Source organism: Chrysochloris asiatica, unplaced genomic scaffold, assembly GCF_000296735.1.
Source record: "Chrysochloris asiatica unplaced genomic scaffold, ChrAsi1.0 scaffold00120, whole genome shotgun sequence".
Taxonomy (NCBI): domain Eukaryota; kingdom Metazoa; phylum Chordata; class Mammalia; order Afrosoricida; family Chrysochloridae; genus Chrysochloris; species Chrysochloris asiatica.
Genome location: NW_006408638.1, coordinates 6,383,645 through 6,398,925, shown reverse-complemented (window position 1 = coordinate 6,398,925; position 15,281 = coordinate 6,383,645). Strand labels below are relative to the sequence as shown.

General features: G+C 38.2%; 1 protein-coding gene and 1 pseudogene across 1 annotated transcript in view; one reads left to right on the top strand and one right to left on the bottom strand.

The window, feature by feature from the left end:
- The first annotated feature begins 48 nt into the window (after positions 1-48).
- IMPG2 (interphotoreceptor matrix proteoglycan 2) overlaps positions 49-15,281 on the top strand; it is a 214,031-nt gene continuing 198,798 nt past the window's right edge. Inside the window, exons 1-3 of the mRNA XM_006868651.1 lie at positions 49-121; positions 310-476; positions 6,996-7,027. Of these exons, the coding sequence (XP_006868713.1) occupies positions 49-121; positions 310-476; positions 6,996-7,027 (272 nt within the window). The remainder of the gene's footprint in view (positions 122-309; positions 477-6,995; positions 7,028-15,281) is intronic.
- The window catches only part of LOC102831125, a 4,749-nt pseudogene continuing 4,291 nt past the window's right edge, over positions 14,824-15,281 (bottom strand).

Sequence of the window (15,281 nt, the reverse complement as noted above, 5' to 3'; positions counted from 1 at the left end):
CTCTGCCAGCCCTCCCTCTCCTACCAAAGGTGCTCACAAGGTGATGGAATGGCGTCTGGTCAGCCATTCACTAGTCAGTCTCCCACTTTCACCGTTCCTGCTGAGCATCTCTTCGCCAAAAGCATTCCATCCACCTCTTTAACCTTTCTTCTGCATTTCAGGGTGCCAGAATTTTCATCTATGTCTGTTTTATTTTGTCTCTCATATCTTTGTTGTAGAGGGTCTATGTGGTGCGTTGCCTAGTCAACCACTTTGCTAGAAATACAGAGTATAAATTTTCATAAAGACATCTCCTTCTGTTTTTTTCAGTGTGCCAGGAAGCTGTCTGGGAAGCCTTTATTACTTTTTGGGATCGACTTCCTGGACATAAGGAATATCGTCACTGGATGAACATGTGTGAGGATGGAATCATGAGTATATTTGAAATGGGTACAAATTTTAGTCAGTCAGTGGAACATAGAAGCTTAATCATGAAGGTAAGTGTAGTAACAAGCAACTGATGGACTGGCTGTTGTAGAAATGCATATCCATAGCAAAGGTCTGAAAGAGGGAAGAACAAGTAGCAAAATCTTGGATTACTTTTACATTCAATTAAGCTAGCTCAGAGAGTTGCTCTAGGGTGTGGCCTAGTTGTTGTATTCTTAATTTTGACTTTTATACTAAACTTTGTTAAACCAGGTTAGAAACTCAATCTTATTTATAAGTGTAAATATTTGGAAATAATACTCAGCAATTCTGTGAGAGTCAAATATTTTTGCTAATGTTTTATTTGCTGTCAATGCAGTGTGACTATCTGTACTCCTGGTGTGTCGCTGTAGGGTAAGCACTGAACTGCTAACAATAAGGTCAGCAATTCTAATCCATCAGCTGCTACTTGGAAACCCTATATAGAGTCACTGTGAGTCAAAACCAACTCCATGGCACTTCATAACAGCAATCTGTGACTTCATTTAAGATAGAGAACATCGTTTATTGAATAAATGTTTATTAAAGTCCTGGTATGGTGCTGTAGGATAAGCACAGGACTACTAAGCCCAAGGTTAGTAGTTCAGACTCACTGGTACTTAACAGCAACAACCAAGTATAAATATGATTCTGATTAATGAATTTGCTTACTTGTTTTCTTTGTTTTGGAAATCAGTTTATTAATAGCAGTGGATAACTAAGCACACATACAGACAAATTACCATCTTCTCCTTTTCATAAAGCAGGCATGAACTCATAACAAGAAAATAAAACTATTCAGATACATGTGGCAGATTGTTCATGCGTCTGATGTACCCTGGGTCCCCTTTGCATCTGTTCAAGCCCTTCATGTCCTCAGCTCAGAAGTCACCTTCTTTGTGAGGAACCAACCTTTAGACTGGCAGAGTTAATTCCCACAATTATTTGAGCGCCCATATTTCTTCTTTATTTTTTCTTTAATAGTGTTGTTGTTGTTTTTATTAAGTGTTCTGACTCATACAGGGTGTAGGGATTCTGAGGAGCAGCTGGTGGGTTTGAACTGACAAACTTGTAGTTTGCAGTTCAGTGGTGATCCTACAGCACCACACCACTTATGTTTTATTATTACTAGTTGTATATAAACTAATTCCTCCACTGGACTATGAACTGAAGGGCAAGGATTATGTCACTAATAATTAATTTTTACACTCCTATGACAGGGTCGCTATGGGTCGGAACCGACTCGACGGCACTTAACAACAACAACAATGATAGAGTAAATATGCAATAGATGTTTGCTGAAGTAAATTAATAGTACGTAAGCATTACCTACTACCAGCTGTTCTGCAGGAGAAGATGAGGCTTTCTGCTTCCGTAAAGATTTGCAGCCTCAGAAACCCTGTACAGGGTCGTTATAAGGCAGAACTGACTCCATGGCACATAACAATAAGCAATACCCACAGTGCCTTTTCCTATTTGCTGCAATTTAGAAAGTTTGCAAAATGTATTTTGAATACTGATTTTAAGTATTATATACCTTAGTTGTTGTTGCTAAGTGCTGTTGAATCATTTCTGATTCATAGCAGACTGTGTAAGGTTTCTGAGCAACAGCTAGTAAGTTTGAACTGCCAACTATGTGGTTCAAAGTCCAGTGCTGATCCTACAGTGCCACACCGGTAGTCCATATACATTACAGGGACTGAGAAAAGAATTACTGATTGCATAGCAGCTGTTTTAATTTGAGTTTCCTTAAATCAGATTGTGTTGCTTGTTTCTGTGTGCTGTTGAGTTGGTTCCAACTCATAGTGACACTGTATAGGGTTTCTGAGGTTGTCAATTGTATGGGAGCAGAAAGCCTCATCTTTCTCCCATGAACGACAGTGGATTCAAATCACCGAACCTGTGGTTAACAGCCTGATGCGTAACTCACTACCCCACAAGGGCTCCCTAAGTCAGATTGTTGTTGGTAAGTTCTGTTGAGTTGGTTCCGATTCATAGAGACCTTGTATAGGGTTTCCAAGGAGCAGCTGGTCGGTATCTACAGGAGGAGAAACTCTCAACTTTCTTCTGAGGAATGGCTGGTAGATTGAACCACTGGCCTTGTGGTTAGCAACCTAACTTGTAACTCACTATGCTAAAATAGCTCCTTTTAAAAAATATCTAGTTGTTGTTGTTGTTAAGTGCTATTGAGTCAGTTCTGACTTACAGAGACACTGTCTAGGGTTTCTAAGGAGTGGCTGGTGGGTTTGAAATGCCCACCAGCACTACAGCAGGATTAGTATGCTATTATTTTCTTTTAACTTTCAGTTCTAGGGTGAGCTCATTAAATGATGATAATCTGAGGAAAAGAAGGATGGTCTAATAAACATGGATAAACTCAAGACAAATTTCCAGATTTATAAAGGAGTACAAATTTTGTAGGTGTACAAGCTTTTGCTTGTTTTAAAATGAAAATTTTTTTTATTTATGTTATCTCACAGTTTAATTCAAAGTATTGCATGTTTTTCCTCTGTCATTTTTAAAAGTTCTTTGTACTACTGGCTACCATATAGTCGATGCCTACCACCACTTATCTGTCATTTTGCTGTACTATGGTGGCTTGTGTGATTCTGGAAGCTGTGCCACGAGTATTTTAAATACCAGAAGGGTAACCCATGGTGGACAGGTTTCAGCTGAGTTTCCAGATGAAGACAGACTAGGAAGAAGGAGAGATGGACTACTTCTGAATATCTAGTCACTGAAAACCTTATGAATAGCAGTGGAATATTGTCAGCACCAGAATATTGAATATTAAAACAAGATGAAGAGCACCAGAATATTGTCAGATTTAGTGCCAGATGATGAGCCAGCCCATCAGGTTGGAAGGCACTCAAAATACAACTGGGGAAGAGTTGCCTTCTCAAACTAGAGTTGATTGTTATGATGAGAATGGAGTAAAATCTTTGGGACCTTCATTTGCTGATGGGGCACAACTCAAAATGAAGAGAAACAGCTGCAAACATCCATTAATAATATGAACATGGCATGTATGAAATATGAATCTAGGCAAATAGGAAATAGTAAAAATGAAATGAAACGCATAAACATGGATATCCTAGGCATTAGTGAGCTGAAATGGACTGGTTTTGGCCATTTTGAATATGACAATCACATGGTTTTACTATGCTGGGAATGGCAAGTTGAAGTGGAATGGCATCACACTCATCATATAAAAGAATGTATCAAGATCAGTTTTTAAGTACAACACTGTCTGTGATAGGATAATGTCCATACACCTACAAGTAAGACCAGTTAATACCACTACTACTAAAATTTACCTACAAACCTCTAAAGCCAGTGATGGCAAAATTGAAGAATTCTACTAACTTCTTCAGTCTGAAATTGATCAAACATGCAACCAAGATTTATTAATAATTACTGGTGATTGGAATGACAAGGTTGAAAACAAAGAAGAAGGATCAATAGTTGGAAAATATGGCCTTGGTAATAGAAACAATGCTGGAGATCGCATGACAGAATTTTGTAAGACCGATGACTTCATTGTGAATATCTTTTTTTAAACAACATAAAAGACACATGGACCTCACTTATGGGACACACAGAAATCAAATTGACTACATCATTGGAAAAAGCCACAACAAAGCCAGGGGCATACTGGAACAGACCATCAATTGCTCATATACAAGTTCAGGTTAAAGCTGAATAAAATTAAAACAAGTCAACATAAGCCAAAATTTGATCTTGAACATATTCCACCTGAATTTAGAGATCACATGAAGAACAGACTTAATGCATTAGATACTAAAGACCATAGACCAGAAGAGTTGTGGGATGGCATCAAGAACATTACAGAGGAAGAAAGTAAATGGTAATTAAGAAGTCAAGAAAGAAGGAAAAGACCAAAATGAATATCAGAAGAGACTCTGGAACTTGCACTCCAGTGTAAAGATTCTAAAGCAAATGGAAGAAATGAGGAGGTAAAAGAGCTGAATAGAAAATTTCAAAAGGCAGCTGGAGAAAACAAAGTCAGATATTTTAACGAAATGTGCAAAGACCTAGAGTTAAAATAACAAAAGGGAAGAACAAGCTCAGCATTTCTCAAGTTGAGGGAACTGAAGAAAAATTCAAGCCTCGATTTGCCATACTGAAGGATTCTATGTGCAAAATATTGAATGATTCAGAGAGTATAAAAAGAAGATGTCAGGAATACACAGAGTCACTACCAAAAAGAAATAGCCCAGTGTCAACCATTTCAAGATGATCATATGATCAAGAGCCAATGATACTGAAGGAAAAGTCCAAGGTGCAATGAAAACATTGGCAAAGAACAAGGTTCTGGGAATTGATGGAAGAGCAATTGAAATCTTTCAACAAACTGATATGGCACTGGAGGAACTCGCTTATCTATGCCAAGAAAGTTGGGAGACAACTACCTGACCAACTCAGTGGAAGAGATCCATATTTGTGCTCATTCCAAAGAGAGGGGACCCAGTAGAATGCAGAAGTCATCAGACAATTATCTTTAATATTGCATGCATGTAAAATTTTGCTAAAGACGGTTCAAAAATGGCTGCAACCATACATTGACAGAGAACTTCCTGAGGTTCAAGCCAGATTCAGAAGAGGATATAGAACGATGGCTATCATTGCTGATGTCAGATGGATCTTGGCTGAAAGCAGAGAATACCAGAAAGATGTTTACCTGTGCTTTATTGACTATTCAAAGGCTTTTGATTATGTGGATCATGACAAACTATGTACAACATGGTGGAGAATGAGTATCCCAGAACAGTTAATTATGCTCATGAGAAACCTATTCATAGACTAAGAGGCAGTTGTTCAAACTGAACTAGAGGACACTGAATTATTTAAAATTAGGAAAGGTGTGTTCCAGGGTTGTAGTCTTTCACCAAACTTATTCAATTTGTATGGTGAGTACATGATTTGAGAAGCTGGATTATATGAAGAAAAATGTGGCATCAGAATTGGTGGAAGACTCATTAATAACCTATATGCAGAAGATAAAACCTTGCTTGCTGAAAGTGAAGAAGTCTTAAAATATTTACTGATGAAGATCAAAGACCACAGCCTTCAGTATGGGTTGTACCTCAATGTAAAATAAATAGAAAGTCTCACCTCTGGGTCAATTAACAACATCCATATAAATGGAGAAAAGATAGAAGTTGTCAAGGACTTCATTTTACTCAGATCAACCATCAACACTTATGGAAGCAGCAGTTAAGAAATCCAATGGTATATTGCATGAGGGAAATCTGTTACACAAGACCTCTTTAAAGTGTTAGAAATGTCAGTTTGAGGACTTAGGTGTGCCTGCCTCAGGCCATTGGTATTTTCAAAAATCTCATATGCATGTGAAAGTTGGACAGTGAATAAGGAAGACTATAGAAGAAATGATGCATTTGAGTTACGGTATTGGAAGAGAATATTGAAGGTACCATGGACTACCAAAAGAACAAACCAATCTGTGTTGGAAATAGTACAGCCAGAATGCTTCTTTGAAGCCAGGAAAGCCATGTTTCATATCTCATACTTTGTACATATAATCAGGAGACACCAGTCACTGGAGAAGGATATTATGTTTGGTAAAACCAAGGGCCAGAGAAAAGGAGGAAGACCCCCAACGAGATAGATTGGTACAGGTACAGCAGCAATGGGCTCAAATGTAGCAACAATTGTGAAGTTGGTGCAGGACTAGGCAGTGTTTTGTTCTGCTGTGCATGGGTTCGCTGTGAGTTAGCGCCAACTGGATGTCACCTAACAATAAGAACAACAACAACTAAAGAGTTTTAAAGATTTGCCTATACTCAATTATATAAAAAGGGGAAGAAAACTTGAATCCAAGTCTTCTGGTTCTATGTTACTCTCCTTTCATCATATTGATTTCAAAATAAAACTATTTAGAGGAAGTTTAGAAACAATTTGCTTTAGAATGTCCCAGATGACTAATCCAGTTATTGCTACAATTTGCCATTTTGTCTGATTGCTGGGGAAGCAGGCTTATCAGTTATTTTATCCACATGTCTGTATTGCCCAAGGATGAAAGTTACTATATATGTTGAATCACATAATAACTTGATTCCAAATCCATGGAGGTTAATCTCTAACTTGCTGAACAATTGTTAATTTGTGACCATTTAAGAGGGCACAGGCATTTGTCTGTGGTGCTGTAGGATAAGCACTGTACCACAAGGTCTTGTTGAATTGCAAGGTCAACCAACTTCTCCTCAGAAACCCTATACAGGATTGCTATGAGTTGGAGCCAACTTGACGGTACTTAACAACAACAAACAGGCATTTTGGGCACATAAACAGAGACTGAGTGTTACAACATATCCACAGTCTCAAAACAAACCTGGCAGCATTTAGTACCTTGTTTTAACCATTTGTCTGGTCATGGAGAATAGTTACATGGATTCTACAATTCTAGGAAACTCATGTTCCCTTGGAATACATTTTATTTACTGCTTAATAATTGGCTTAAAAGCCCAATTATTTTTATATAATCATTTTTATATCTTTGTTTTCGTTAGAAAATGAGTTACACAGCGGAAACTGTAAGCAGGTGAGTGTCTCTTTTTCCCTGAGTTCATATTTGGCCACATAGATGTGTCTGTCATACCTACTCTAAGACTCACCCAAATTTAATGATGCCTTTCTATTTTCTTGCCAGTTCCTGTAATGACCAGGCCTGTGGGTAAGTCCAAAATGCTTGTCTTCACCCTCAGCCCACCTCCCTTTCCAGACTACAATATAACCTTTGTGCTTATTTACTGTCTGGCCTTATGAAGAGTCAGACTTATTTCTCTCTCTTTGGTAAGAAAGCAGATTTCTGGTTTATATGGAAGATCAACTGTTTTATATTTTCTTACTGCTGCTGTGACAGAAGTGCCACAAGTAGTGGCATTAACAAACTGAAATTAATTTTTTCACAGTGTAAGAGGCTAGAAACTGTCTTCTGAAAAGGGAATTGGCTCTAGAGAATAGCTCTGGAGGAACACCCAGTTTATGTAGTGACCATCCTTGGAGATTGTAGATTGGTCGGCCTCCCTGGTCATTCGTTAGTGTTAGTCTTCCCAAGCCTGCCTTCTTATGTGTCTCATCTGTTCTATTAGATCTCAAACATGGCTTAAGATACAGTTTACATTGATCTGGCCTCATTAACATTGTAGAGAAAACCAGCATTCCAAGTGGGATTATGTTCACAGGTATAGGAGTTAAGATTTACAGCACCTATTTTCTGGGGACACAATGAAATTCGTAGCAATTTTTTGTTTTGATCTAAAGGCTAATGGTAAATTGTTCTGAAATGGTACACCTTGATGGAAGAATAGACTATTAAATGATGGATGGAATGTGGTTGTTAGTTCTTGAGTATTAACGAAAATGCTATCGAAGTGTAAGGGTTGCACTGTAGGGCCAAAGAGAAGAATCCATTTCGTATATAAGCTTTAGCATGTCCTCTAGCTCCAAGAAAATGATATATGTATAAATAGCCAGGCAGCTCAAGGCCAGAGGCCAGATGTTTTCCTTTGCCCTAGCCTAAGAACAAAGACCACCAGTCCTGACCTATTAAACTGTAACATCTCATAGTTTGCCAATTGTTAACCAATCCAAAGATTGTAAAGCTGAGAAACCCGAGCTTGTTTGAAAACTCTATAAAAACCCTGCAGACAAAGAGCTCAGGGCTCTATCCCTAATCTGCTGCGTCGGATGAGGTGGAGTCCGGGCTCGAGCTTGAATAAACAACCCTTATGTACTTGCATCGGTCACGGCTCCTTGGCGGTCTTTGGGGACCCCGAATTCTGGGCATAACAGCACAGCCTAGGTGAGTCCTCTAGTGCTGTGATTCTGGCTTTATAGGCCTTAGGTTTAAGGATAATGTCATTTGTGGCTCCTGGGCAGTAGTAGTACAAAGCAGAAGATAAAATATGAGGGGTTTTCAAGCCTGTGGGAACTAAAGATTTTCAATTTTATACCTCCTCAGAAACTCTAGATTATGACAGCAAGTGGGAGATTGTACAGGGAAACTCCTTAGGGCATCCAGTCCAGGTCAGAGTTCAAAATTTCACCTCAAATTAGAGAGAAGGACTGATTGAAAAACCAAGTAGGTGAGTTTTTATCTAGAGATCCTCCCTGGGCAGCAGCGCCTAGGAAGAAGTACAGTTGGAGTATACTTGTGGGTGTTAACAGGGTGCATTTAGGTTTTAAAGGGTACATGAATAAACAGGTGGGAAGTGGGACTCTTATGGTTTATGATGCCACTAAGTCTATCCGGAACCAGGGATTTAGCTGCCTACTTAGATGTAGGGTCATGTAGACTCTTTGTTGTGGGTTCTTCATCACGGAGCAGTATGCTTATGCAGTATGCTTATGATTGACACTGCAACACAGGCAGTACACTCAATACTGTGGTGAGTCTTACCAGTTTCAGTAATATCATAGTTATATGAACAGTATGTTAAGGACTCTGTTGGTCATCAGACATGGCTATTATTCCTGAAATTCCCCTGCCAGCTACTGCAGAGTTTTCTGAGATGCTTGATTACTTTTCATACATTTGACAGGATTCTGCAAACATTGCAAGACTATGGAAGGTGGTAGCAGTGTTGGTGGGGAGAAGATGGAACACAAAGTCCAATTTGATGCTTGCCAAGAGTCTGTTGTATGCAGATTTCTAGGTTGAGGGTTTGACTTCAGAAGCCTGTGTTGACAGCAGCATTTGGCTGGTTTCTGTTATCAGTGAGTTTGTGGTCTTGTATGGATCCTCTGTTCTCAGTTACCTGTTTGTTTTTAAACAGTAAGCTTTTCTCAGTAAGTTTTAGGCTGCTGGGTTGCAACCTTGACTGTACTGCAGCCCATATCTAGAGACTGATTTAACTGATTTACAGTGTGGCCTGGACATGAGGATTAAAATTTTAAAAATCACTGGATAATTCTAATATGAAGCTGATATTGAGAACCACTACTTTGGGCTGTGAAAAGTTGAGTCAATTCCAACTCATAGCAACCCTATATGTCAGAGTAGATCTGCCTCATAGTGTTTGCTAGGCTGTGGCACTGTGGGATAAAACACTGGACTGCAAGGTCAGTTTGAACCACTAGATCGCTGGTTCAAACTCACCAGCCACTCCTTGGAAACCCTACACAGGTTCTCTGTGAGCCAGAACCTATTTAATGGCACTTAATAATAACACCAATCTTTGCAGGAACACATCACCAGGACTTTTCTCCCTGGAATAAACTGGTGGGTTCAAAATATTGACCAAAAGGTTAGCAGCTATGAAAAATGGCACCAAACCACCCTTCACAGCAATTTCTACTCAGCAGTGTTCAATAATTTATGCAATGATCACATAGAACTCAGACACCCTACTCACAGTTATGGGGTTTATTAAGGAATTTAACAGGTTATTGTGCAGAGTCAGAAATGTCCAGGGAACAGTTATTCCAGTCAGGAGAGCCTCTCCTTAGTTAGGCTGATAGGCAGGTCTTTTTCAGCCTGGGCAATGTTATAAACTCTTTTAGGGCTGCAGATAAATGCCCACAGGACACACCACTCCACTATATGTCTCAACTTGAAGGCTCTAACTCCTTGAGTCAGAAAACCTAGCTTGCCCAAATAAGTGCTTTGTAGGTACCCCACTCTGCAAACAAGCCTCCTGCCTAAAGTCACTCAGCTTTACTTGCTCTGTGGGCTGGATAACCCACTGCTTCATCTCGTGCTCTGGTGCTTGGTTCTGCTGCTGCTCCTCTGCCTCTCCACCATTTTCACAGTTTTCTGTCTTTTGGTCGAAGATGTTCAATGTACAGGGATCTCATGGCCCAAAGGGCACAATTCAGTCCTGGCTCTTCCTTCCTAATATCCTCACTTTGCTTCTGAGACAGCTCGTTTTATACCCAGCACAATAGTAAAATTGACACATTCCCTCATTGATTTTTCCAAGTTTTTCCAATTACAATGAGCCTTGTTAACAATCATTCACAACTGAATCATAGCCTATCAGTATCTTCCCCCACCTTCACTTACCCAGACCCATTAGAGAAAAAAAAGAGTTGTTTGGTGGGACTTATATGCGTTAGGCAAATCTGCTGCACAAGACCTTTTTAAAATGTTGTAGAGCAAAGATGTCAGCTTGAGGACTAAGGTGCGCCTGACCCAAGCCATGGTATTTTCAATAACCTTATATGCACGGGAAAGCTGGACAGTGAATAAGGAAGACCTTAGAAGAATTGATACTTTTGAGTTATGGTGTTGGAGAAGAATATTGAAAGTACCATGGGCTGCCAAAAGAACCAATAGATCCACTTTGGAAGAAGTGCAGCCAGAGTGCTCCTTGGGGGCCAGGATGGCCAAACTTTGTCTCTCATACTTCGGACATATTGTCAGGAGGGACCAGTCACTGCAGAAGGATATTATGCTTGGTAAGGTGGAGGGTCAGAGAAAAAGAGGAAGCCCCCCAGTGAAATGGATTGGAAAAGTGGCAGCATCAGTAGGTTCAAGCATGGCAACAATTGTGAGGTTGGCCCAGGACTGGGCAGTGTTTCGTTCTTTTGGGCAATAAGGTCGCTATGAGTCGGTACTGACTTGTTTGCACCTAACAACAACAATAAAGACTTTAAGGAGCTTTGGTAATGTAGTGGTTACAAATCGGGCTGTGAACCTCAAGGTCAGCAGTTCAAAACTACCAACTGTCCCGCAGGAGAAAAATGAGGCTTTCTGCTCCTGTAAAGATTTATAGCCTCGGGAACTCTGTACAGGGTCACTATGAGTTGGAACCGACTCCATGGCACATAACAACAACAACATAAAGACTTTGGGTAGAAGAACCCCATGAAGTAATTTGAAGAACTGTAGCAGCTTAGTACTTTAACCACAGCACCACCAGTGTTCCTTATTATAGGTTACCAATGAGCAAATAACTATAAAAGAAAAGTAAACAGGAATGCAAAGTACCATTCATCTTCTGCAACTGAAATTTTTAGAGTGAGTCCAAAAACTATATCAAAATACCTGTCATAGAGTAGTATGTTTATTCTGAACAGAAAGAATTCATAAGTGTAGAGATATTAAGATGGAATGTTGTACCTTCACTGTTTGCTTTTTAAAGCTGTGTGTTCTGTATTTTAGAAGTTAGTGTTATCTGTGCCCATGCAAAAGATTATTCTAAGCAAATATTTCTTAAACATTGCTCACAAAGCACATTTTTCAAAAAACACTATTTTATTACTTTTAAAATTTTCTAAAACCAGTTGTTCCTTAGCAGTATTCACTAGTAATCTGTAAATCTATGATTACCAAAAGATTTGGAAGGAAACTTTGACACCATCTCACTCAACTTTCGTAGTCTACTGGGTACAAAATAACTTGTCCAAGTTCTCCTTAAGTTTATAAAGCTGATCTCATCATTTTCTCCAAATGTGCTTCTACATTGGGGTTCTCTTCACTAGTGGATGTCACCACCATACCTCTAGTTACCTAGATTTCCCTCCTTTCTTTTCTTTGTGCCTTTGTTCTTTCATTTCCTAATTATCTCTTGATTCTATTTATTTATCTGCACTGTCCCTACTCTTTCCTTGCCAGTAGGTCTCTCTACTCCTCTCTGATCCATTCTCTGTAGTCTAGCTGGAAATCTTTGTAAATAATAAATCTGATCCTGTTCCTTCCTTCTCTGATACAATTTAATGACTCATTGCTGCTCTTAAGATCAAGATTAAGATAATTTACAAGGCTCTTCATGGTTGGGCCTGTGTTTAAGCCTCTAAACTCTAACCTCTGTCTTCACTTTCCTTCTCAAGTTCAAAGATGCATTCACATTCTTTCTTGTACCCATGTTTCCTTCCTTGTTGCATTTCTAACTCACATTTCTTTTTGATCTCAGCTTAGCCATCATTTTCTCTGGTAAATCTTCCATGATCCACTAAAAACAAAACAAAACAAAACGAACAAACAACTTGATTCTAACTCATGGGGACCCCATGATTTGGACTGTCAGTCTTTCAGTAAGCAGCCTAGTGATTAATTGTTTTAACCACCCAGGTATTCCCCATGATCCAGTGCTCTCCTTTCACCCCCAAAATATCATTAATTTTTATATTTACAGGCTTCAAACACTACCTGGCTCATAATAATTGTTGTTAAGTGCCTTCAAATAGGCTCCTACTCATAGCAACTCTGTATCGGATTTCTGAGGCTGTGAATCTTTGTGGGAGCAGGTAGTCTCGTTTCTCTCCCATGGAGCAATCGGTGGCCTCTAACCACTGACCTGGCTCATAAAAGTTGTTGTTGTTGCTAACTGCCTTCAAGTGGTTTGCCTCATAGTGATGCTATATAGGGTTTCCAAGAATCGGCTGGTAAGTTTGAACTGCCTACCTTGTGGTTTAAACCTATCTTGTGATCCAGTGCTTATCCTACAGCACCACAACAGGACTCCATAATTAGTGTTCAATAAATAATTACCAAATGAATAAATGAATTGATATCAAACAAATAGTATAGTATGACATTGAAACTTGATCTCAAAGCTTACAACTTCCAATTTAGTAGTTTGTTAGGGGTTTTATACTTATGTACTTTTAAATCTAATTTCAATGTTAGAATATTAAATAATAATAATAATAAACTCTGTAAATATTACCATCTTGTAGGGCAGATTTTTTCTCCTGGAAAATATATTATGAAGTTGTTTAGAACTTGGTCTATAGGATTGGAAGAAGGCTCAGACTTTACTACTGTTGAATGTTGATTGTTGTTGTTGTTAGGTGCCATCGAGTCAATTCCAACTCATAGTGACCCTATGCACAACAGAACGAAACACTGCTCAGTCATGAGCTAACTCCACAGTCACTGCTAACCACAAGGTCAGTGGTTCAAACCCACCAGCCACTCCTTGGAAACCATATACAGGGTTTCTATGAGTTGAAACTGACTTGATGGCACTTAATAACAATAACATAATAACTTTTGGGGGCTCTGCCAGCAGTGTTATAATCTAAGGTCATCTAGATTATCTGGTTATCACTTACCTCACACTTATGGACTGAAATAAGGATAGAAAATTTGCTGAAGCCATAAAACATTTTTATTTTAAAATATTAATGAAACGAAAAAGTGGTAAAGATTTAATTACATGAACACTCAATGTATGTATACAAAGCAAATGGTAATCAAACAAATTTATACCATGGTCGGGAATCAAAGTGCTGCTATTGAATGACTACAGTATATCAGGTAATTTACATTTGCTAATTTATTTAATTATCATAAAATACTCTGAATTAGGTACTTTTATTATCTCCTTTGTACAGAAAAGGAAACTGAATATTAGAGTTTCAGTTATTCAGCTAAATAAAAAGTGAGTTGGAATTCAGACTCATATCAATTTGATTCTCAAGTCTACCTTTTTAACCTCTAGTCATACTGCCTTTTAATGTGCAAAATATTTAACTATTACCTCACTTAATCATCACAACAAAAATCACTAGAATTAGCAATAATACGAGGAGCTGTGGTAGTACAGTGATTAAAGGACTCAGCTGTTCACCAAAAGATCAAGCAGATCATAAAAGATAAAGCAGTCTGCTTTTCTAAGATTTACAGTATTGGAAACCCTATGGGGTAAGTCTACTCTGTCCTGTAGGGTAGTTATAACTTAGAATAGCAATGCTGGCAGTGGGTTTTTGGGTAACAATAATTTTACAGGAATTTAAAGTATAAGTAAAATCAGAAATTTCACAAAATACATAAAGCCTGTCTCTTACACATTTTTAAAAAAAACTTGATTTTAAAATTTTGGTTACAGTTTCTTTTTTTTTTTTTTTTTCTATTCTTAACAAGTCTACTCTTTAATCTTTCAGGATTTAAAAAAACAAAACAAAACAAAAAAACAGTCTAAAGAATTAAACAACAAAGTAATGTCAAGGTAAGGGCACAATGCCTCAATCTCAGGAGTATAATCATAGCTATTCCAGTTTAATACCTAATTTCAAAAAAAAACAAATTTTTATATTTTCTAAATGAAATGATATGCACAGCCACCATCTTCATCTGAGCTTGCCATAACCCTCAAATGCAGAAAGCTTCATTTTAAGCCTGGTGAAAGCTATAACAGGAATGATGGCCAACCTTAATATGTAATCTGTACCTTACAGGGATTTAAAAAATAATCATAACACAGTAAAAATGCCATTAAAAATGAAGTCCTCAATTTAAAGTCTAGAACATTCTTCCATCAAGGTGGAGAACAGAAAATTCAGTCCAATGAGTCTGTCTCAAGCGCTTCATCTCTTGTTTGCTCCACTTGTATTCTCTTTTCAGTAACTGGATTAATGCTTTGAGCCCAAAACCAGATATATTTTTTATTACTGTAGATTACATGTTGTTTGGTGCTCTGTTTCCATTTGTTACTCTTGCTTCCATTTTCTCTCGGTTGCCTCCTTCTTATGTTGCCCTTTTAGCGTATTCTGTCTATGGGCAGTCTGAAAATTTCTCCTGCCTTTTCTCTTGTTTTCATCTTCTTGATCATCCCCTTATTTAGAATCAGAGGTTGATGCAACCCCTACTTTAGGTAAATTTTTCCTTTTTGATTCCACTTCTTTTTTTCTTCTCTTTTTTGTCAGACTCTTTTCTTGATTTATCTTCTTCCTTTTGGCCCTCTTCATCTTTTTCCAGTTGATTTTTAGGTTGTTTTTCCTCTTGCCTTTTCTTCTTTTTTTAATTTTTAAAGATGTTTTTATTGTGAATTGAGTTAAAGTTTACAGGGCAGATTATCAGTTTTACATTCCATAAATCATATTTTGCTTCATTGCAATGATTACAA